This window comes from Lynx canadensis, chromosome C1 (assembly GCF_007474595.2).
Source record: "Lynx canadensis isolate LIC74 chromosome C1, mLynCan4.pri.v2, whole genome shotgun sequence".
NCBI classification, from domain to species: domain Eukaryota; kingdom Metazoa; phylum Chordata; class Mammalia; order Carnivora; family Felidae; genus Lynx; species Lynx canadensis.
In genome coordinates this window covers 100600194-100625438 of record NC_044310.1, presented here as the reverse complement: position 1 = coordinate 100625438, position 25245 = coordinate 100600194, and the positions used below count along the sequence as shown (strand labels likewise).

At 41.3% G+C, this 25245-nt stretch overlaps 2 protein-coding genes across 3 annotated transcripts in view; one reads left to right on the top strand and one right to left on the bottom strand.

The window, feature by feature from the left end:
• The window catches only part of SPAG17 (sperm associated antigen 17), a 236047-nt gene that overhangs the window by 205257 nt on the left and 5545 nt on the right, over nt 1-25245 (top strand). Inside the window, exons 47-48 of the mRNA XM_032594369.1 lie at nt 2357-2501; nt 6822-6966. Coding sequence (XP_032450260.1) covers nt 2357-2501; nt 6822-6961 — 285 coding nt within the window. The 3' untranslated portion in view covers nt 6962-6966. The remainder of the gene's footprint in view (nt 1-2356; nt 2502-6821; nt 6967-25245) is intronic.
• WDR3 (WD repeat domain 3) overlaps nt 24301-25245 on the bottom strand; it is a 31496-nt gene continuing 30551 nt past the window's right edge. The window contains exons 27-28 of one of the 2 annotated variants that reach the window (XM_032594370.1): nt 24872-25039; nt 24301-24495 (exon numbers count right to left, since the gene is read on the bottom strand). In XM_032594370.1, the coding sequence (XP_032450261.1) occupies nt 24884-25039 (156 nt within the window). In that variant the 3' untranslated portion in view covers nt 24301-24495; nt 24872-24883. Of the gene's footprint in view, nt 25040-25245 lie in introns of both variants that reach the window. The other variant, XM_030323819.1, reaches the window with a different exon arrangement.

Here is a 25245-nt window from a genome sequence, read left to right as displayed (position 1 = left end):
TATTCAACACATTCCCCAACGTGGGGTGTTTAATATAAAATCTGTATGTTGTCACTCACTTTAAATTATAATTTCAGAAATGTAGTATCAAGCAAACAAAAGTTTACAAATATACAAAATATAATATATAAAATAATATATAAAATATAACAAAATCACACTTGTAAATCTTAACATTTATTTCTTGATCAGCGCATCGTCTTGTTTAACATTCCTCCCATTTCACTTAACAGGCTTTGAGTTACTTGAGCACGCCACTGATAGGGACAGGGGACAGGGGATGTTAAAAATGAGTAGGACACACAAGTTGCTCACAAAGCTGGGCACATAGCGGGGACACAAGAGATGGATGGCTACGTGACAGAATGAAGTGAGGATATCTGGTAGACACAGGATCAGCCATCACAGACTGGGACGCGTGCGGACTCCTGGGAACACGGAGCAAGGGCATCCCATTCTATAACCAGCACACGGTGTTCGCCGAGTCCCAAGATCTTAAAACTGCCACGGTTGTGCGTTGACACAGAGGGGCAGTTAGGTATGGTGCAAAATCAGTTGGCTTCCTGTAATGACTGTGCCGCCAGCAGCAGTGCCGTTGGTTAATTAAACCCTCTGCGCCTTGTTTCCCTCATCTATAAAAGGAGTCACTTGAGGCGCCTGGGTGGCTCAGTCGGTTAAGCGTCCGACTTCGGCTCAGGTCATGATCTCACGGTCTGTGAGTTCGAGCCCTGCATCAGGCTCTGGGCTGATGGCTCAGAGCCTGGAGCCTGCTTCCGGTTCTGTGTCTCCCTCTCTCTCTGACCCTCCCCCGTTCATGCTCTGTCTCTCTCTGTCTCAAAAATAAATAAACGTTAAAAAAATTAAAAAAAAAAAAAAAAAGGAATTGCTTAGACCCGATAATTTCTTGGTCCTCTTCCAGCCCTAATACCTTATGGTCTACAAAACAGTAGTTTGCAGGCTGCAGTTCCAAACAGAAATATACTTTGAGATTAGACCCACCAATTCGTGAGCACCTCTCTCACACATTTCATCATCGTACTGTGTCAAGATTTCAGAAACTTCGCAACATAAAGCAAAAAACAAAACAAAACAAAAAATCAAAGTCAGCTCTCCTTCCACTGTTCTGGGAAGTTAGCAGATTTCATTTAAAGTAGGGGCAATGCCCAAAGCCAAAATGACTGTTGGATCAATCTTTATAGGTACTAAAAACCCAGCGTGTATTCTTTGAAGCTCACTCTCGACTGTTAGTTTTTTAATATTTTTTTTTTCTTTTTGACAGTAAGTTTTGGCTCTGCACAAATATAATCTATAGACTTGTCCATATGTAAAGCTAACCACTGTTCAGCTTGGTTGGTTGCCAACACCGAGTGAATGTGCTCGGAGCCCGGGTAGACCTGATGGCAGGATGCCAGCTGCCATGCGGAGTGGCGTCACCCCAGCCCTGCCCTCCGTGTTGGGCTCCAGGGCGAAGGGCCTGGTCCTCAGACATGGAGCGTTGGATACCGTCCAGTAAGCAGACCTTCACAAGCACATTGTTGAAAAAGTTGAAACATTTTTCCGGTCCTATTATTTACAAACTATACTGAAGAAAACAAATTTTTTGTATCTAACTGCTTTCCATGTGGTGGTTTCTGATGTATTTTTTTTCCAGCTAATTGTTCTCAAGTCTGCTTCTTAGCCTACCTCCTGGAGAGGCAGCTTAGGAACACAAACAGCTCTTTCTTTCCTGGCCAGTGTTCTCTTCAAGGGACAAGGCAAGAAGCCCATTCCTTGCTGTGTTTCTTCTTCATTATATATCGGGTTTCTTCTTTGTTGGTCCAGACCTCTTCCACGTAGCTTTCAGACCTAAGCAGTTTGGCATTTGAACTCCTCCCGTCTCCCTATACTGGCTCTGTCACACCATAGGCCCGCCACTGGGAACATTATAAACTAAGAGGCAGGGCCAGGAAGTTGTGCGATTCACGTAGTCTCTTATTTTAAACTTCTCTTTATCTGCAAGGATGCCCCTAGGAACTCACTGCAGATATTCAAGAAAGAGCACGACTGCGGGCATTGTAAACTTTGCCTTCAGTGCCACCTCCAGGACGCTGGCTTTTATTTTTCTTACCCTTCTTCCCAAATGGCACCTGGTTTTCCCCTTCAACATTTTATCCTGGGTCCCATTTGCTCCATGGAAGTCTACCTAGCTAATCTACAAAGTAATTCTTGTAAGTGCCTAACTGCGATGGTTCATGTGCGCCAAATTTATAGATGGGAAAACAGGATTAGAGAGTCTAACTAGCTTGCCCAAATTCATGTTAAAACCCAGATTTGAACCCCGATGTGTCTGATTCTAAAGCTACATTGTGTCCTATAGGTGGCAGCGGGTCTGCAGACAGAACTGAAAGTGGAGTTATTTGCCATGGCTGTTGGAGAGGAAGGTGCCAGGGGATCAACACACATCTCGCACAATATTGAGATTATGACTGAGCATGACGTCCTGTTCTTACCCGTGGAAGCAAATATCCTTTAAAGTTCAATTTGAGTAGTCATAAATAGAGCAAAAATTACATTTGAGCAAGGGGAAAATATTAGAATGCTATTCCGTGACCCCTCACCCCCACACGGGCACTCCATAGCTTCATTAATTCTATTTTTAAAACCGTAGAGTTGAAGTTTTAGGATAAAGATTGTCTTCGTCTTTGTGAGCGGCTAGCAAAATGCCTGTTAACACAGTACGTGAGCAGTGACTGCAAGTTGAATGAATGTCAATGTTCATTGCTGCCTATGGGGTATCAGACAATCAGAATTAAGCAGGGAATTGTTTTTAAAACTTTTGAGGAAAGGAGACTTAAGTAGAAAGAACAAACAAATCCACAGCAATAGGAGAGTTCTGGGTGTTGGGAAGTTTAGGGAGTTCAACTCGTTGAGACCTTAGGGGTATTAGGAAACATAGGGGCAGTAGGGAAGTTGTGGAAGATTTTGAATCCCTGCTTAAACTTTATTATATAAGCAAGAGTGAATCACTGATCCAGTGCATGATACAATTGTCATATTTTTATCAAGATGAACCCAGCATTACCGTGCTGGACATGTCGAGGAGCAACCTGATGCAAATAGAAACAAAGAGTGGTTGGAAGGCCACTTCATTAGGCCGAGCATAAGGACAGGAACTACCCCGTGGCAGTTGTGGAAGAGGGTCATGGGTGGAAAGACATTTGGCGGGGGAGAGGAAACTGTAAAATCTCAGGTGGAACCCATTGAGGGAGGGCAGTAAGAGGACTCAAGAGTTCAAGGTTTGGAGCATGCAGGTCTGGATCTCAATTGAAGAGACAGCGCAGGAGAGGTAATGATTTTAAACATCATCTACAAAGAGGAGACAACTGGAGGTATGGAAAAGGAGTAGAGCTGCGGGGTCTGTTAAGGACGCAGAAGGAAGAAGAGGAGACCGTGGAGGCAGAACAAGCAATCAGAAAACCAAGAAACATCTCAGAAGCCACACAAGGAATTTCTTTTATTTTTTTTTTAATTTTTTTTTATTTTTTTTATATATATATGAAATTTATTGACAAATTGGTTTCCATACAACACCCAGTGCTCATCCCAAAAGGTGCCCTCCTCAATACCCATCACCCACCCTCCCCTCCCTCCCACCCCCCATCAACCCTCAGTTTGTTCTCAGTTTTTAAGAGTCTCTTATGCTTTGGCTCTCTCCCACTCTAACCTCTTTTTTTTTTTTTTTTCCTTCCCCTCCCCCATGGGTTCCTGTTAAGTTTCTCAGGATCCACATAAGAGTGAAACCATATGGTATCTGTCTTTCTCTGTATGGCTTATTTCACTTAGCATCACACTCTCCAGTTCCATCCACGTTGCTACAAAAGGCCATATTTCATTTTTTCTCATTGCCACGTAGTATTCCATTGTGTATATATACCACAATTTCTTTATCCATTCATCAGTTGATGGACATTTAGGCTCTTTCCATAATTTGGCTATTGTTGAGAGTGCTGCTATAAACATTGGGGTACAAGTGCCCCTATGCATCAGTACTCCTGTATCCCTTGGGTAAATTCCTAGCAGTGCTATTGCTGGGTCATAGGGTAGGTCTATTTTTAATTTTCTGAGGAACCTCCACACTGCTTTCCAGAGCGGCTGCACCAATTTGCATTCCCACCAACAGCGCAAGAGGGTTCCCGTTTCTCCACATCCTCTCCAGCATCTATAGTCTCCTGATTTGTTCATTTTGGCCACTCTGACTGGCGTGAGGTGATACCTGAGTGTGGTTTTGATTTGTATTTCCCTGATAAGGAGTGACGCTGAACATCTTTTCATGTGCCTGTTGGCCATCTGGATGTCTTCTTTAGAGAAGTGTCTATTCATGTTTTCTGCCCATTTCTTCACTGGGTTATTTGTTTTTCGGGTGTGGAGTTTGGTGAGCTCTTTATAGATTTTAGATACTAGCCCTTTGTCCGATATGTCATTTGCAAATATCTTTTCCCATTCCATTGGTTGCCTTTTAGTTTTGTTGGTTGTTTCCTTTGCCGTGCAGAAGCTTTTTATCTTCATAAGGTCCCAGTAATTCACTTTTGCCTTTAATTCCCTTGCCTTTGGGGATGTGTCGAGTAAGAGATTGCTACGGCTGAGGTCAGAGAGGTCTTTTCCTGCTTTCTCCTCTAAGGTTTTGATGGTTTCCTGTCTCACATTTAGGTCCTTTATCCATTTTGAGTTTATTTTTGTGAATGGTGTGAGAAAGTGGTCTAGTTTCAACCTTCTGCATGTTGCTGTCCAGTTCTCCCAGCACCATTTGTTAAAAAGGCTGTCTTTTTTCCATTGGATGTTCTTTCCTGCTTTGTCAAAGATGAGTTGGCCATACGTTTGTGGGTCTAGTTCTGGGGTTTCGATTCTATTCCATTGGTCTATGTGTCTGTTTTTGTGCCAATACCATGCTGTCTTGATGATGACAGCTTTGTAGTAGAGGCTAAAGTCTGGGATTGTGATGCCTCCTGCTTTGGTCTTCTTCTTCAAAATTCCTTTGGCTATTCGGGGCCTTTTGTGGTTCCGTATGAATTTTAGGATTACTTGTTCTAGTTTCGAGAAGAATGCTGGTGCAATTTTGATTGGGATTGCATTGAATGTGTAGATAGCTTTGGGTAGTATTGACATTTTGACAATATTTATTTTTCCAATCCATGAGCAGGGAATGTCTTTCCATTTCTTTAAATCTTCTTCAATTACCTTCATAAGCTTTCTATAGTTTTCAGCATACAGATCCTTTACATCTTTGGTTAGATTTATTCCTAGGTATTTTATGCTTCTTGGTGCAATTGTGAATGGGATCAGTTTCTTTATTTGTCTTTCTGTGGCTTCATTGTTAGTGTATAAGAATGCAACTGATTTCTGTACATTGATTTTGTATCCTGCAACTTTGCTGAATTCATGTATCACTTCTAGCAGACTTTTGGTGGAGTCTATCGGATTTTCCATGTATAATATCATGTCATCTGCAAAAAGCGAAAGCTTGACTTCATCTTTGCCAATTTTGATGCCTTTGATTTCCTTTTGTTGTCTGATTGCTGATGCTAGAACTTCCAGCACTATGTTAAACAACAGCGGTGAGAGCACACAAGGAATTTCAAGGAAAACACGGACCTCGTTGACAGGTGCTACAGAGATGTCCTGGAGAATTCAGATTACGTAGGATTGCTAGATTGGGCTGAAGGGAATGGAAGAGAAACATTAAAAAATATGAATGAGAGGAAGTAGCTGAAGCAGCAGCATCCAAAGGAGACAAGAGAATAGTCAAGAAGAGAGCTGAAGGCTTAGTCTCGGCGAGGGGGCGTGTGAGGATGGCTAAGGATCCAGACTTTGAGGTGAAGGGGAAATTTGGGGAAGCTTGTGTCAGACGACCTTGGTTTCAGTGGAAATGGAGCTGAATTCATTTGTTCACTTATTTCAAAGAGAAGTGTCTCTAGTGTGCTAGGCACTGTTCTAGGCACTGGGGATACAGCAGTGAACAAGACACAAAACTCCCTGCCCCTACGTTGCTTACTTTCCAGGGGGAGAACAGACTGTACGCAAAATAAGTAACACAAGGACTACAATGGTGCTCGTAAGTACAATGGAGATAAATAAAAAGTAGGAAAGGGGGTACAGGGAGGATTAAGGAGGACTGCAATTTAAAGTGGGATGTTCAAGAAAAGACCTCATGGGGGATGTGATTTTTTTTTTTTTCTATATGGATGGCAGGGTTCTTCTGCAGTGATAGGAGAAAACTAACCAAAGAACCAGCTTTTTCCTCTAAGAATTAAATCAAGTCTCCATACATCCTCTTCACACAAGTTATGAGATGCTGACCCAGAGACACTGTAACCCTGCTGCTGGTCACAGTAACTAAGTCATTCTGCTTTTATGCTCGTAGATTAAAGGCCACCTGTCAGGCATAGATAGATGGGGCAGAGAGCTTTATTAGATCTTTTATCTACTTCTAATGTCAGTAGTGAGAATTTGTAGCCCATTTCTCAAGATCTATCCCTTCCCCAGAAAAAAAGGCATGACCTCTAGACATCGATGTGATTTTGGGACCTGATTATGGTGATTGATGTCTCCTATAGGAAGACTCACCACAGTCAGGGGAGAAGCACACACTGGGTGGACAGGAGAAATTCCAGGAAATCAATATCCGTCCGTCTTCCTCTAAGCCTGAGTCCACAGAATTCACATTGCAATGGTAAAGGACCCAAAACAGAGCTAATGAGGCTAGAGAGGAGGTTCTGATTTGAAAATGTTAACGAGTTTGTATATACACATCATTTGGTCACAAAAGTCCTTAACGAGTATCTTACCAGTTTTAACAAGCAGCAATTATGATAAGAGACCAAAAGATTTTCCTCAGGGAAAAGAAAATCCCATGGTCCAGAGGACTTCTACGATTTCTTCTTCTGCACTTGGAGTCTTCATGTCCCGTAAAATTTCTCCACGTTAGGTCCGGTAAGTAAGTAATAAATGGGAATTTGACTGGTAACCATTCATATGTGAGGCCTTAGACCTCATGTTTGTTCCTCTCTTCTTACAGCCAGAAACCAATGAGCCACTAAGCCCAGGGGAAAGGAAATACTTGTTTTTAATGACCAAAACAGCTACTCCTTTACATATATTATCATATCTCATCCTCACACTACTGATAAGATAGGTATTCTTTCCCACGTTATAAATGAGGAAGCTGATGATGTAAAAATCTAACCTACTTCAATGTGATTCTGAAGTTCATTCTTTTTTAAAAAAATTTTTTTAATGTTTATTTTTTTAAAGTTTATTTTTGAGAGAGAGAAAGAGAGAGCGCACAAGCAGGGGAGGGGCAGACAGAGAGGGAGACACAGAATCCAAAGCAGGCGCCAGGCTCTTAGCTGTCTGCGGACATGGGGCTCGAACTCACAAACTGCGAGATCATGACCTGAGCCAAAGTCAGACGCCTAAATTGACTGAGCTATCCAGGCACCCCTAAAGTTCATTCTTTTAAGTGCTGTTTTCAGTGTTGACCTTCCAAGAAGCAGGGGCACCGACACCAGGATGTCCTTCTGAACTTGAAACTTTGTAAGTAAGCCAGTGGTTCTCAGACATTTTGAATGCAGATTCTTTATATATTCTTAAAAATTACTGAGGACCCCAAAGAGCTGTCATATATGTGGGTCATATCTACTGCATTTACCAAACTGGAATTAAAACTAGGAAAAATTACCAATGTGAAAACCATAATAAACCCAGTATATTAACATAGATTTTTTTAATGAAACATTAACTATTTTCCAAAACAAAAATGGATTACTCACGGGACACTGTTTTACATTTTCATAATTCCTTTACTATCTGGCCTAATAGAACACAGCTGGGTTCGTACCCCAGCTCTGCATTCAGTCTGTCACGATAGGAGACATCACGCAGCCTCCGGAAAACTCCAGTGTATGCTCATGAGAGAAAAAGGCAAACAGCATCTTGTCTGTTTCCTGGAGCTGCTGAAACAAGTCTGTGCTCGTTTCTTGCGGCTGCTGGGAAAGAGTCACACAAGCTAGGTGGCTTAAAACAACGGATATTCTGTTGCAGCTCAGGAGGCCAGAGATCCAAGATCAAGGTGTCGGACTTGGCTCTTTCTGGAGATGGAGGGAGGATTTGTTCCATGCCTCTCTCCTACCGTCTCAGGGCTGCCAGCAGCTCTTGGTGTTCACTGGCTTATTGCTGACTCACTTTCATCTCTGGCTCAAAGGGCGTTCTTCCCCGTGGGTATATTTCTGTGTGTCTCCCTCCTTGTAAGAATGCCATTCATTAGATTTAATGGGTACCCTAATCCTGAGTGGCATCATAAGGTCACCTTCCATTTCTGGTAGACATGAATTTTGTGGAAACAAACCCAGTGTAATCTACCCTCCGGTCCCCCAACATTCACATCCATCCCATCCCAACACTCCCAAAACTTTTCACCCATTCCAGCATTAACTCCAAATTCTCAATTCAGAGTGTCACATCCCTTCTGTCTAAATCAAGTACGGGTTAGACTCTGGTATGCCCGGCCTTGGTCTCCTTTCCTTTGGTCTCCTTTCCATTGGTGGACGTGTGAAACTAAAAAGCATGTTTTCAGCTTGTACCATACGATGGTGGAAAAAGCATGGGATAGATATTCCCATTCCAAAAGGAAGAAAGTGGAAGGAATAGAGTCACTGGTCTAAAGCAAATTTGTGACACAGCAGGGCAAATGTCATGAAGTTTCAAGGCCTGAAAATAATCTTTTGTGGCTTGACCAGCCCTCTGGGCCCAGAGGCTGTCCCAGCCCCAACCTCTAGACCATCAGAAGCCCTGTTGGCCCTACCCTCTCTATCCTCAGCCTGGGACACAATCTTACCCTCTGGGCAGCCCATTTCCTGCTTATAGAATCCTACAAGTCTGGCAGCCTTCCTTCCTCTTGTCCCATCTCTGTCCCTGCGAGGCCAAAATGGCAGCATTTCTGCTGATGTAACATTCTCACAAACCCGTCAGTCTTCATGGGTGTCAAGGAGTTCCACACCATTAGACATGAGGCTTCTCCACAGATCCTTTCTGGACAACCGTGCCTCTATTCCTAGCTTCTGCTGAGATGCGTGATCGTATCCATGGCCACAAATCTAATCGCACATTTTCCAGCACACACCCTTGGTGACCTCTGAAGAGCATGCCCTTGCAGAATAGATAGGCTGTGAATTTTCAAACTCATCATGTTCTGGTTCCTTTTTGCTAACCATTTCCTTCCTCAAATTATCTCTTTCCTCTTGCATTTTACTATAAGCAGCAAGAAAGTAGGCCACATCTTCCATATTTTGTTTGGAAACCTCAGCTAAATATTCAGTGTCATGGTTCACAAGCTCTACTTTAACCCCAAAGCAGAACACAAGTCAGCCAAGTTTTCTGCCACCTTACTTTTCCTCCAGTGTCCAACATGTTCATTTCTGAGTTCACACCAAAAGAACCTTTATCTTCTAACATGTATTCATTTTTGAGAGACAGAGGGCTAGCAGGGGAGGGGCAGAGAGAGAGGGAGACACAGAATCTGAAGCAGGGTCCAGGCTCTGAGCTGTCGGCATAGAGCCTGATGCAGGGCTCGAACTCACAAACTGCGAGATCATAACCTGAGCTAAAGTCAGATGCTCAACCAACTGAGCCACCCAGGCACCCCAGAAGCACCTTTTAATGTTCACACTTCTATCAACATTTTGTTCATGATGAAAATAGAAATTCTCTGAGATGCCAGCTTTCTCTACTGTCCATATTTCCATATTTCTACCAAATCATTTCAAGATAACCTAGACTTTTTTTTTTTTAATTACATGGCTCAAAATTCTTCCAGTCTTTTCCATTTACCCAATTCCAAAGCCACTTCCATATTTTTAGGTATTTGTACAGTAGCACCCCACTTCCTGGTATCAAAATCTATTTGTTTCCTGGGGTTGCCATAAAATTACCATAAACTGGGTGGCTTAAAACAAGGTATTTTCTTGCAGTTCAGGAAACTAAAGGTCTGAAACCAAGGTATTAGAGGACTGGTTCCTTCTGGAGACTGAGGGAGAATTTGTTCGAGCCTATCTCCTGGCTTCTGGTGGTAGCCAGAGTCTTGGTGTCCCTTGGCTTATAGCTGCCTCATGCCAATCGCAGTCTCTGCCTCTGTGGTCCCCCCGCCTCCTGTGTGTCTCCTAACATTGCATTCTTATACGGCCACCGTCACTGGATGTAGGGCCCACTCTAATATAGTGTGAACTCATCTTAACTAATTATATTTATAAAGACCCTCTTTCCAAATAAGGACACATTCATAGGTTCTGGGTAGACATGAATTTTTGGAGAACACTCTTTAAACTACTATGGATTTTAATATGGTTTTGAAAGTATTTTTGGCATTGCAGACTCCTTGAAAGGTCTTACGGACCCCTAGAGATCATAAACTATACTCTGGGAACCACTGAATTCATGGTTTATGTCAGTTCTACTTAATGACTTTTGGAAGTTACTCTAAACTGAGAAGAGGTAAAGTTTGCATCACTAGTTGGACAGAATAGCTTCCAAATAAAAGATACATAATTCCTGTTGGCACCAATCTATCAAAAGTAACTTCATGAATCCATCCAAAAAAGAAATGACTTCAGTGATGTTGCCTTTATGCCTCTGTTCAGATGATCACAGACTTAATGAGATTGAAAGATGCCTGTTGTACTTATTCTTTTTTTTTAATATGAAATTTATTGTCAAATTGGTTTCCATACAACACCCAGTGCTCATCCCAAAAGGTGCCCTCCTCAATTCCCATCACCCACCCTCCCCTCCCTCCCACCCCCCATCAACCCTCAGTTTGTTTTCAGTTTTTAAGAGTCTCTTATGGTTTGGCTCTCTCCCTCTCTGTTTTTTTTTTCTTCCCCTCCCCCATGGTCTTCTGGAAGTTTCTCAGGATCCACATAAGAGTGAAAACATATGGTATCTGTCTTTCTCTGTATGACTTATTTCACTTAGCATAACACTCTCCAGTTCCATCCACGTTGCTACAAAAGGCCATATTTCATTCTTCCTCATTGCCAAGTAGTATTCCATTATGTATATAAACCACAATTTCTTTATCCATTCATCAGCTGATGGACATTTAGGCTCTTTCCATAATTTGGCTACTGTTGAAAGTGCTACTATAAACATTGGGGTACAAGTGCCCCTATGTATCGACACTCCTATGTCCCTTGGGTAAATTCCTAGCAGTGCTATTCCTGGGTCATAGGGTAGATCTATTTTTAATTTTTTGAGGAACCTCCACACTGTTTTCCAGAGCGGCTGAACCAGTTTGCATTCCCACCAACAGTGCAAGAGGGTTCCCGTTTCTCCACATCCTTGCCAGCATCTATAATCTCCTGATTTGTTCATTTTAGCCACTCTGACTGGCGTGAAGTAGCATCTCAGTGTGGTTTTGATTTGTATTTCCCTGATGAGGAGTGACATTGAGCATCTTTTCATGTGCCTGTTGGCCATCTGGATGTTTTCTTTAGGGAAGTGTCTATTCATGTTTTCTGCCCATTTCTTCACGGGATTGTGTTTCGGGTGTGGAGTTTGGTGAGCTCTTTATAGATTTTGGATACCAGCCCTTTGTCTGATATGTATCTTTTCCCATTCTGTTGGTTGCCTTTTAGTTTTGTTGTTTCCTTTGCAGTGCAGAAGCTTTTTATCTTCATGAGGTCCCAACAGTTCATTTTTGTTTTTAATTCCCTTTTGTTTTGGGGATGTGTCAAGTAAGAAATTGCTGCGGCTGAATTCAGAGAGGTTTCTTCCTGCTTTCTCCACTAGGGTTTTGATGGTTTCCTGTCTCACATTCAGGTCCTTTATCCATTTTGAGTTTATTTTTGTGAATGGTGAGAAAGTGGTCTAGTTTCATCCTTCTGCATGTTGCTGTCCAGTTCTCCCAGCACGATTGGTTAAAGAGACTGTCTTTTTTCCATCGGATATTCTTTCCTGCTTTGTCAAAGATTAGTTGGCCATACTTTTGTGGGTCTAATTCTGGGGTTTCTATTCTATTCCATTGGTCTATGTGTCTGTTTTTGTGCCAATACCATGCTGTCTTGATGATTACAGCTTTGTAGTAGAGGCTAAAGTCTGGGATTGTGATGACTAATGCTTTGGTCTTCTTCTTCAAAATCACTTTGGCTATTTGGGGTCTTTTATGGTTCCATACAAATTTTAGGATTGCTTGTTCTAGCTTCGAGAAGAATGCTGGTGCAATTTTGATTGGGACTGCATTGAATGTGTACATAACTTTGGGTAGTATGGACATTTTAACAATATTTATTCTTCCAATCCATGAGCATGGAATGTTTTTCCATTTCTTTATATCTTCTTCAATTTCCTTCATAAGCTTTCTATACTTTTCAGCATAAAGATCTTTTACATCTTTGGTTATGTTTATTCCCAGATATTTTATGATTCTTTGTGCAATTGTGAATGGGATCAGTTTCTTTGTCTTTCTGTTGCTTCATTATTAGTGTATAAGAATGCAACTGATTTCTGTACATTGATTTTGTATCCTGCAACTTTCCTGAATTCATGTATCAGTTCTAGCAGACTTTTGGTGGAGTCTGTCGGGTTTTCCATGTATATCATGTCATCTGCAAAAAGTGATAGCTTGACTTCATCTTTGCCAATTTTGATGCCTTTGATTTGCTTTTGTTGTCTGATTGCTGATGCTAGCACTTCCAACACTATGTGAAACAACAGTGGTGAGAGTGGACATCCCTGTCATGTTCCTGATCTCAGGGGGAAAGCTCTCAATTTTTCCCCGTTGACGATGATTTTGCTGTGGGCTTTTCATAAATGGCATTTATGATGTTTAAGTATGTTCCTTCTATCCCGACTTTCTTGAGGGTTTTTATTAAGGATGCTGAATTTTGTCAAATGCTTTTTCTGCATCGATTGACAGGATCATATGGTTCTTTTCTTTTATTAATGTGATGTATCACATTGATTGATTTGCAAATGTTGAACCAGCCCTGCAGCCCAGGAATGAATCCCACTTGATCATGCTTTATATGCTGTTGAATCTGATTTGCTAGTATCTTATTGAGAATTTTTGCATCTATATTCATCAGGGATATTTGCCTGTAGTTCTCTTTTTCTTGCTGGGTTTCTGTCTGGTTTAGGAATGAAAGTAATGCTGGCTTCATAGAATGAGTCTGGAAGTTTTCCTTCCCTTTCTAATTTTGGAACAGCTTGAGAAAGATAGGTATTATCTCTGCTTTAAAATTTTTTTTTTCAACGTTTATTTATTTTTGGGACAGAGAGACAGAGCATGAACGGGGGAGGGGCAGAGAGAGAAGGAGACACAGAATCGGAAACAGGCTCCAGGCTTTGAGCCATCAGCCCAGAGCCTGACACGGGGCTCGAACTCACGGACCGCGAGATCGTGACCTGGCTGAAGTCAGACGCTTAACCGACTGCGCCACCCAGGCGCCCCAATATTACCTCTGCTTTAAATGTCTGGTAGAATATCCCTGGGAAGCCATCTGGTCCTGGACTCTTATTTGTTGGGAGATTTTTGGTAACTGATTCAATTTCTTTGCTGGTTATGAGTCTGTTCAAGTTTTTATTTCTTCCTGAGTTTTGGAAGGGTGTGGGTGCTTAGGAATTTGTCCATTTCTTCCAGGTTATCCAGTTTGTTGGCATATAATTTTTCATAGTATTCCCTGATAATTGCTTGTATCTCTGAGGGATTGGTTGTAATAATTCCATTTTCATTCATGATTTTATCTATTTGGGTCATCTCCCTTTTCTTTTTGAGAAGCCTGGCTAGAGGTTTATCAATTTTGTTTATTTTTTCAAAAAAACCAACTCTTGGTTTCATGGATCTGCTCTACAGTTTTTTTAGATTCTACATTGTTTATTTCTGCTCTGATCTTTATTATTTCTCTTCTTCTGCTGGGTTTGGGGTGTCTTTGCTGTTCTGCTCCTATTTCCTTTAGGTGTGCTGTTAGATTTTGTATTTGGGATTTTTCTTGTTTCTTGAGATAGGCCTGGATTGCAATGTATTTTCTTCTCAGGACTGCCTTCACTGCATCCCAAAGCATTTGGATTGTTGTATCTTCATTTTCATTTGTTTCCATATATTTTTAAATTTCTTCTCTAATTGCCTGGTTGACCCTTTCATTCTTTAGTAGGATGTTCTTTAACCTCCATGCTTTTGGAGGTTTTCCAGACTTTTTCCTGTGGTTGATTTCAAGCTTCATAGCATTGTGGTCTGAAAGTGTGCATGGTATGATTTCAATTCTTGTATACTTATGAAGGGCTGTTTTGTGACCCAGTATGTGATCTATCTTGGAGAATGTTCCATGTGCACTCGAGAAGAAAGTATATTCTGTTGCTTTGGGATGCAGAGTTCTAAATATATCTGTCAAATCCATCTGATCCAATGTATCATTCAGGGCCCTTGTTTCTTTATTGATCCTGTGTCTAGATGATCCATTACTGTAAGTGGAGTATTAAAGTCCCCTGCAATTACCACATTCTTATCAATAAGGTTGCTTATGTTTATGATTGTTTTATATATTTGGGGGCTCCCGTATTCGGCACATAGACATTTATAATTGTTAGTTCTTCCTGATGGATAGACCCTGTAATGATTATATAATGCCCTCCTTCATTTCTTGTTACAGCCTTTAATTTAAAGTCTAGTTTGTCTGATATAAAAAGTATGGCTATTCCAGCTTTCTTTTGGCTTCCAGTAGCATGATAGATAGTTCTCCATCCCCTCACTCTCAATCTAAAGGTGTCCTCAGGTCTAAAATGAGTCTCTTGTAGACAGCAAATAGATGGGTCTTGTTTTTTTATCCATTCTGATACCCCATGTCTTTTGGTTGGAGCATTTAGTCCATTTACATTCAGTGTTATTGAAAGATACGGGTTTAGAGTCACTGTGATGTCTGTAGGTTTCATGGTTGTAGTGATGTCTCTAGTACTTTTTGGTTCTTGCAACATTTCACTCACAGAATCCCTCTTGGGATCTCTTGTAGGACTGGTTTAGTGGTGATGAATTCCTTCAGTTTTTGTTTGGGAAGACCTTTATCTCTTCTTCTATTGTGAACGATAGACTTGCTGGATAAAGGATTCTCGGCTGCGTATTTTTTTCTGTTCATCACATTGAAGGTTTCCTGCCATTCTTTTCTGGACTGCCAAGTTTCAGTAGATAGGTTTGCTATTACTCTTATGTGTCTACCTTTGTAAGTTATGGCCTGTTTATCCCTAGCTGCTTTCAGATTTTTCTCTTTATCCTTGTATTTTGCCAGTTTTAACTATATGTCGTGCAGAAGATCGATTCAAGTTACATCTGAAGAGAGTTCTCTGTGCCTCTTGGATCAATGACTTTTTCCTTCCCCAGATCGGGGAAGTTCTCAGCTATGATTTGTTCAAGTACACCTTCAGCCCCTTTCTCTCTCTCTTCCTCTTCTGGAATTCCTATCATACAGATATTGTTGCGTTTGATTGCATCACTTAGTTCTCTAATTCTCCCCTCATACTGCTGGATTTTTTTATCTTTTTATCACTTCCTCTTTTCCCATAATTTTATCTTCTAATTCACCTATTCTCTCCTCTGCCTCTTCAATCTGAGCTGTGGTCGCCTCCATTTTATTTTGGACCTCATTGATAGCATTTTTTAGCTCCTCATGACTATTTCTTAGTACCTTGATCTCTGTAGCAATAGATTCTCTGCTGTCCTCTATGCTTTTTTCAAGCCCAGCGATTAATTTTATGACTATTATTCTAAATTCTTGTTCCGTTATATTGCTTAAATCATTTTTGATCAATTCATTAGCTGTCACTACTTCCTGGAGTTTCTTTTGAGGAGAGTTCTTCCGTTTTTTCATTTTGGGTAGTCCCTGCGGTGGCTCCAAACTGCAGGGCACTTCCCCTGTGCTGTCTGGTGTAACTTGTGTTGGTGGGCAGGGCCACAGTCAGACCTGATGTCTGTCCCCAGCCCATCGATGGGGCCACAGTCAGACTGGTGTGTACCTTATCTTCCCCTCTCCCAGGGGTAGGACTCACTGTGGAGTGGTGTGGCCCCTGTCTGGGCTACTTGCACACTGCCAGGTTTGTGGTGCTGCTTTGATGGGATCTGGCATATTAGCTGGGGTGGATCCACAAGGTGCACAGGGGCGGGAAGGGCAGGCTTAGCTCACTTTGCCTTCGGTGGTCCCCTGAGGGATGGGCCCTGCGGCACTGGAAGGGAGGCCGACCTGTCGGAGGGATGGATCCACAGAAGCACAGCGTTGGGCATTTGCGTGGTGCAAGCAAGTTCGGTGACAGGAACTAGTTCCCTTTGGAATTTTGGCTGGGGGATGGGAGAGGGAGATGGCGCTTGCCAGCACCTTTGTTCCCCCCACCAAGCTGAGCTCTGTGTTCCAGGGCTTAACAACCCTCCCTCCCAGCGTCCTCTTGCCCTCCCCGCTCTCGGGAGCAGAACTGTTGACTTTTAACATTCCAGATGTTAAGTTCTGCTGGCTGTCAGAACTCACGCAGTCTGGCCCCTCTGCTTTTGCAAGCCAGACTCGGGGGCTCTGCCTTGCCGGGTGGGCTAGCTGCCCCTCCACCGCCCCGGCTCCCTCCCGCCAGACCGTGTAGCACACACCGCCTCTCAGCCCTTCCTACTCTCTTCCGTGGGCCTCTTGTCTATACTTGGCTCCAGAGAGTCTGTTCTGCTGGCCTTCTGGCGGTTTTCTGGGTTATTCAGGCAGATGTGGCTGGAATCTATGTGATCAGCAGGACAAGGTAAGCCCAGCGTCTTCCTACACCGCCATCTTCCCCTATTCTTTCATCTTAAAGACAAACATCTAGTATATAGATTCTCTGTAATATTGCCCAGAGCTAACAGATAACATGTTAGTCTATTTCCTTCCCATCCCTATGTGTGTGTACTGGAATCATTCTGTAGTTGTAGATCTTGTGTGGCTCCCACAGTAACAGCACCATGTATTTATTTTGAGCCAGTAAGCGCTTCTGAGGGTAGACACTAATGTGCCTATTTTATAGATGAGTAACCACGTTAAGTAATTTGCTCTACAGAAGCCATATTAGTTACCTATTGCTACAAAACAAATCACCCTAAAATGTAGTGGCTTAAAACAACAGACACTTAAGATCTCCTTGCCTCTGTGGTTCCAGAATCCAGGGAGAACTTGGTTGGATACTCTGGCTCAACTAGGGACGAATCTGCTTTCAGCCCACATGGGCAGTCATTGGCAGGAGGCAGCTCCTTGCCACGTGGGCAGGCAGCCTGGTTCATCAGAAGAAGAGCCTGAGAGTGTGAGCAAGGTGGAATTCAGTGTCTTATACCCCAATCTTGGAAGAGACAGGCCACTACATTTGCTGTAGTCTGTTCTTCAGAAGTCAGTCAGCCAGGTCCCAACCACTCCCACCGGGAAGGGATTACACGGAGGCAGCTGGCACTAGGCCTGACAAGGTCGGACAAGGTGTGTGTTCTGTCCTAAAATCACATGATAGCTGCTCGAGCCCACAACATCTCAGAAATAAGGTGACGGGGCTTAGAATATAAGATGATGTTTCTCGTGAGAACCTCAGTCTCATCTCAAAACTTAGGATCTTAAATCATGAGGAAAAGGGGTGGACTGTGGATAGTGTATGGAGGCCGGGCGGCTTCCTGAGTTTGTGCCTGACATGGACAGGCTACACAGAGCGGGCTCATCGATTATGTGGATAAGTGAGCAGAACCCTAGATACAGTCATGTCCTCAGTGAGACACCACTGCCTCCTTGCGCTGTCCCATATCATCTGCCAGATTTATAGATTTCTTTGGGAGAGTTATGACTTAGGACACTCGCACTGAGAAACCATTTAATACCCGGTACACCAAGCACCTAACTTCCAGCCAGAAAATCTGAAAATGGTTAAGCAAATCTTAAACAAAGACATATATAAATAATACAAGCTTAGATGTTATACTAATAAATCATTCACGGGGCTTTTCTTTATGGCATCACCAGCTTCTACAGGTAACACTGCATGATTTGCAAGGGATATTATTCATAAAATGGTTCCCATACTAAGGATTATATCTAGCCAATGGCTGGCGAAGCCATTATATGCTGACTAAATGAGTAGGAATTGGCTTGGCTTAAAATTTACTTTTTAACTCACTGGTTAACCTCAAACCTTTAGGAGTAAGGAGTTTCAAGTATTTTGATTAAAAGTTGGAACTCAGTTACTTCCTGCACACATCACTTCATTCGCCATAAGCCCTCCTTCTCTTTGATGTGTGTAACCCTTTCCACACAGAAACACCTTTAAATCCCCTACTACTGTTAATCTTAAGTGATGGTAGAGATATGGGAAAGCAACACTTCTAAAACGCAAGGAGAGTACCCTCCTGAACTTGCTTTGGTTTGGAAACCATCAAAAATGTTAATGAGAGATGCTGCAGCTATTTGGGGATGAACGCTTCCAACAAGCACAGACGTGATGTGGATCCAGCCTTTGCTCACTCAAGAACTAAGACACCTTTCAGTAAGTACACTAACTCCTGTCTCTAGTGGCAGGAACAGCCACCTAAAGAAAAGGCTGCTGCTTCAGACTAGAAGCACCTAAAATCCACCATGCGATCTCTTACCTTTTTGTAGTTAAGCCTCAGGAACTCTATGCCAAAAGAATCTTTCTTTACTCCTATTCTGCCCAGTGAATAACCCCACTATATTCCTTACTTTGCTTCCGTGACTGTGTTATGTGTAGGAACAATATTGGACTTGTGGCTAGGGACCTTGGAGAATGACACCACAAGGACTACAGCTCTGAGACTGTCAAGAAAATGGTGGCACCACAAAACAGCACCAATGAAATGGACATATTCACAGAAGGACACCACCCACTGAAACTGACTCAAGAAGACAGAAGACAACAGCAGTGGAGTAGGAGAACCCTGGGCTTATCTTGTCCGACAAACAACAACTAGATAATTATAAAATCACCCTGAATACCCCAGAAATCAATTGACAGACTAAACTCCACAACTAAAGGCAGAGAAGAGGCCACCTTGAAGAAGGTAGTAAGTGTGGAGATGTGTTTTAGGGAAGAAATGGGTGCTCTGGAGGCAAGGGAGCTGTGGTCACAGAGAACAGCATTTATATATATACGTACATATATATGTATGTATATATACGACAGAGGGGAATAGCAGCCAGGGGAAGCAGAAGGAGAATGTTTCCCTAAAGCCATTCGCTTGGAAAATGAGAAAGGCTGCAACCAGTGGGCTTAAAGCCTGGTTTTAAAGGTCAGCAGCGGCTTGGCTGGGAGAGAGCCCAGGGGGCACTGTGCTGCTCCTGAAGAGAAAGCAGGCAGACAACCCAGGGGGAAATAGTGTGGAAACATCTGAAGAACGCCTAGGGCACAGAGGGGGAGTATTATTCACTCTTCTCCACAGCATCCCTGAGAGGCAACCATAGACACCTCTCTGGGAACAAAGGAGCTGGCAGGCACCGTTTCCCTCCCCTGCCCCTCAGCATAAACACAGAGCCACCCTGAGGGAAGCAGCTCAGTGTTGACACTGGCTGCCTAATTTGCTTACTCCAAGCCTCACACACCTCTCCGCTCTGGCAGGACTGCTCTTCTCAGTCAAGCCTGCCTCAGTCCCAGCAAGGCGGGCCCCTAGCCTACAAGACCAGCACAAATCCCTGTCCACACATCACCAAGTCATATTACAATTAAATTAAATTTGCAAACATAATGATAAAGAAAAACCTTAAAAGCAACAAGACAAAAGAAGTCCCTCACTTACAAGGGAAAACCTATATGGCTAGCTGGGGATTTCTCAACAGAAATTTGACAAGCCAGAAGGGAGTGGTAGGATATATTCAAAGTGCTGAGTGGGAAAAATCTGCAGCCAAGAATACTCTATCCAGCAAGGCTATCATTCAGAATAAAAGGAGTGACAGTTTTCTAGACAAAAATGAAATTCATGACCACTAACCCAGCACTGCAAGAAATATCAAAGGGGACTCTGACTACAAAGGAAACCAAAAGCGAAAAGAAGAAAAGGATCAAAGAAAATCTTCAGAAATGAGAAAAAATAAAGTGGCAATAAATACACGTCTATCAATAATTACTTTGAATGTAAATGGACTAAATGCTCCAATCAAAAGACATGGGGACCCTTCTATATGCTGCCTACAAGAGACTCATTTTAGACCTAAAGACACCTACAGATAGAAAGTGGGGGGGATGGTGAAACATCTATCATGCAAATGGATGTCAAAAGAAAGCCAGAGTAGCAGTACTTCTATTGGACAAACTAGACTTTAAAACAAAGACTTTAAAAAGAGACAAGAATGTTATATAATCATTAAGGGGACAAACCAACAAGAAGATATAACAATTGTTCAGTATTTATACACCCAACTCGGAAGTACCCAAATATATATAAAACAATCAATAACAAACATAAACGAACTATACACAATAACACATAATAGTAGGGCACTTTAATACCCCACTTACACCAAGGGACAGATCACCTAAACAGAAAATCAACAAGGAAACAATGGCTTTGAATGACACGCTTGACCAGATGGGCCTAAAGGATGTATTCACAACATCCTATCCTAAAACAACAGAATACATATTTTTTCAAGTGCACACGGAACATTCTCCGGAACAGATCACATGTTAGGTCACAAAACAGGCGTCAACAAATACAAAAAGATTGAGATCATACCATGCATATTTCAGACCACAGCACTATGAAACTTGAAGTCAACCACGAGAAAAAATTTGGAAAGACCACAAATACACAAAAACTAAACAACATGTTACTAAACAATGAATGGGTCAACCAGGAAATCAAAGAAGAAAAAAAAAATACATGGAAACAAATGAAAATGAAAACATAGCAGTCCAAAACCTTTGTTTGGGATGCAGCAAAAGCAGTTACAAGAGGGAAGTTTATACCTATACAAGCCTATCTCAAGAAGCAAGAAACATCTCAAATAAATGACCTAACATTATACCTAAAGGAGCTAGAAAAAGAACAACAAATGAAGCCTAAAGCCAGCAGAAGAAGGGAAATAATATAAATTATCTTATTTAGAAACTAAAAAAACACCAAAACAAACAAAAACAACCCCAATAAAACAGATTGGTGAAACCAGGAGATGGTTCTTGGGAAAAACATCAGTTAAATTGATAAACCTCTAGCCAGACTTATCAAGAAAAAGGACTCAAACAAATAAAATCACAAATGAGAGATGAGAATAACCAACACCACAGAAGTACAACAATTATAAGAGAATATTATGAGAACTATATGCCAACAAATTGAACAACCTGGAAGAAATGGATAAATTCCTAGAAACATGAACTACCAAAATTGAAACAAAAAGAAAACGAACATACCAATAACCAGCATAGGACTGATCAGTAATAAAAAAAAGTCCCAACAAACAAAAGTCCAGGGCCAGATGGCTTCACAGGGGGATTCTATGAAATATTTAAAGAAGAGTTCATGCCTATTCTTCTCAAACTGTTTGAAAAAACAGAAAAGGAAAGAAAACTTCCAAATTCATTTTATGAAGCCAGCATTACCCTTATACCAAAACCAGATAAAGACTCTACTAAAAAAGAGAACTATAGGCCAATATTCTGATGAACATGGATGCAAAAATTCTCAATAAAACACCAGCAAACCAAATCCAACAGTAACATATTCACTATGATCAAGTGGGATTTATTTCTGGGCTGCAAGGGTGGTTCAATATTCACAAATCAATCATCATGATACACCACATTAATAAAAGAAAGATAAGAACCATATGATCCTCTCAATAGATGCAGAAAAAGCATTTGACAAAGTACAACTTCCATTCATGATAAAAACCCTCAACAAAGTAAGTTTAGAGGGAACATATTTCAACATAATAAAGACCATATATGAAACACCCACAGCTAATATCATCCTCAACGAGTAAAACTGAGAGCTTTTGCTCTACAGAACAAGACAGGGATGTCCACTCTCACCACAGTTATTTAATACAGCACTGGGAGTCCTAGCCTCAGCAATCAGACAACAAAAAGAAATAAAAGGCATTCAAATTGGCAAGGAAGAAGTCAAACTTTCACTATGTGCAGACGACATAATACTCTATGTAGAAAACCTGAAAGGCTCCACCAAAAAACTGCTAGAACTGACACATTAATTCAGTAAAGTCACAGGATACAAAATCAACATACAGAACCTGTTGCATTTCTATATACCAATAATGAAGCAGCAGAAAGAGAAATTAAGAAAACATTCCCATTTACAACTGCACCAAAAACATAAGATACCTAGGAATAAACCTACCCAAAGGGGTAAAAGACCAATACTCAGAAAACTATAAAACACTGATGAAAAGAAATTGAAGATGACACAAGGAAATGGAAAAACATTCCAGGCTCATGAGTTAGAAGAACAAATAATGTTAAAATGTCTATATTACACAAAGCAATCTACACATTTAATGCAATCTCTATCAAAATACCACCAGAAGTTTTCACATAGCTAGAAGAAACAATCCGAAAATTTGTATGGAACCACAAAAGATCCTGAATAGCCAAAGCAATCTTGAAAATGCAAAGCAAAGCTGGAGGCATCACAGTTCCAGACTTCAAGTTATATTACAAAGCTGAAGTGAGCCAAAGAGTACGGCACTGCCACAAAAACAGACATGCAGACCAATGAAACAGAACAGAAAACCCAGAAATGAACCCACAACTATATGGTCAACTAATGTTCAACAAAGCAGGAAAAGCATATCCAATGGGAAAAAGACAGCCTCTTCAACAAATGGTGTTGGGAAAACTGGACAGCAATGTGCAAAACAATGAAACTGGACCACTTTCTTACACCAAACACAAAAATCAATTCAAAATGGATGAATGACCTACATGTGAGACCTGAAACCATAAAATTCTGAGAGAACACAGTAACCTTTTTGACATTGAGCATAGCCAACTTCTTTCTAGGTATGTCTTCTGAGGCAAGGGAAACAAGAGCAAAAATAAATTATTGGGACCTCATCAAAATAAAAAGCTTCTGCACAGCGAAGGACACAATCAACAAAACTAAAGAAAGCCTGCTCAAGGGGAGAAGATATTTGCAAATGACATATCTGATAAAGGGTTAGTATCCAAAATCTATAAAGAACTTACCCGACTCAACACACACAAAAAACAAATAATCCAATTTAAAAATGAGAAGACATGAACAGACCTTTTTCCAAAGATGACATCCAGATGGCCAACAGACATACAAAAAGATGTTCAACATCACTCGTCATCAGGGAAATACCAATCAAAACTACAAAGAAAGATCACGTCACACCTGTCAGAATGGCTAAAATCAACAACATAAGAAACCACAGGTGCTGGTGAGGATGTAGAGAAAGGGGAACCCTCTTGTACTGTTGGTGGGAATGCAAACTGGTGCAGCTGCTCTGGAAAACAGTGTGGAGTTGCCTCAAAAAATTAAAGTTAGAATTAACCTATGATCCAGCAATTGCACTATGAGGCGTTTACCCAAAGAATACAAAAGTACTAATTCAAAGGGATAATGCATCTCAATGTTTATAGCAGCAAAACCTTTAATAGCCAAATTATGGAAGCAGCCCAAGTGTCCATTGGTTGATGAATGGATAAAGATGTGGTACATACATACGATGGGATATTACTCAGCCACGAAACAGAATGAAATTTTGCCATTTGCAATGACATAGATGGAGCGAGAGAGTATTATTATACTATGAAAAATAAGTCAGAGAAAGATAATTATGATTTCACTCATACCTGGAATTTAAGAAACAAAACAAATGAACAAACTGAGAAAAAGAGAGAAGCAAACCAAGAAAGAGACTTAACTGTAGAGAACAAACTGATGGTTACCAGAAGGAGGCGGCGGGGGGAGATGGGTTAAATAGGCAATGGGGATTAAGGAGTGCACTTGTGATGAGCATTGCATGTTGTATGAAAGTGCTGAATCACTATACTGGACATGTGACTCTAATGTTACACTGTATGTTAACTAACGAGAATTTAAATAAATCTTAAAGAAGAAAAAAAAAAAAACCAAACACAAATCCAAACAGAACTGTAACAAGGTTGGATTAGTGCCTTAAAAACTTCCCACAAAGAAGTCAGGCCCAAAGGAATGTATCCATTTCTTTTCCTAAAATATTCTCACCTCCCCAAATCCTTACCGTGTACATACATATGTATATGGTATTAATCACCCAAAAGCCCAGTAAGACATCTCAGCTTAACTACACTTTAATTAGAAACAAGTAGAAAAGATTAGCAATTAGATATTTTTACATACAGTTATAACCTCCTGCAAGAGGTTGAGCTTAAGGAGGCTGTTTTAGATCATTTTTATGGTCCTTTTCAGCTAAGTCCATGACTCTGCACTTATGGGGAGAGGGCAATCAATTGTGCACTTGACGGTCTCTGCAGGAGATAAAACGTAATACAAAGAGTAACATATCAACAAATCTTCTGTTATCACAGAAATAAGAAAAACTTTTGAAATGTTCATTTTAGCTCTAGTGAAATAACTAGTAAAAAACAAAAAGTTCATTGTTCCCTGACAGAATATGATAGGAACACCTCCTGCAGCGCTCAACCTCTCAGGGCACAGAAAGATTTTGAACTCTGAGGCCTTATGTCCAAGACATGGGGCCCATAATCTCACATTGGGATCTCCTCAGGCAAAGCTGGGAACCACATCCTGACATCTTCTGTAACACAGTAAGCTCTGGTCTTTGGTAATTTTTAAGTTGACAGCTTAGTTTAGAAGTCCTTTTAAATAAAAAGAAAAGGGTACCGCATTTCAATTTTAAGTATATGTTAAAATTAGCTTCTCCCTCTTTTTCCTCTTCCTCTTCTTTTCTTCCAAGTGGCTGGTAGCATCAGCAAAAAACATAACTTCACTTTTTGCCTCACATTCCCTCTTGAGATATTCAAGACCTGCCATATTGAAGCCAATAACATCCTGGGAAGGGATAGAAGAAAGGTGAGATGAACATTCTCTCACTTGAGTTCAATCGCAGCAGCATGTGCAAGTCAGGAGAACCAATGCTTCAGGTGTTCTCAGGCATCCCTCCTTGTCTAAGGTCTTTCTTGTTTTGTTTTCTTCTCTCTATTCTTTATCCAATACAGTGGAAATCTTACCTCAATACAGACATATGTCTGGTCAAT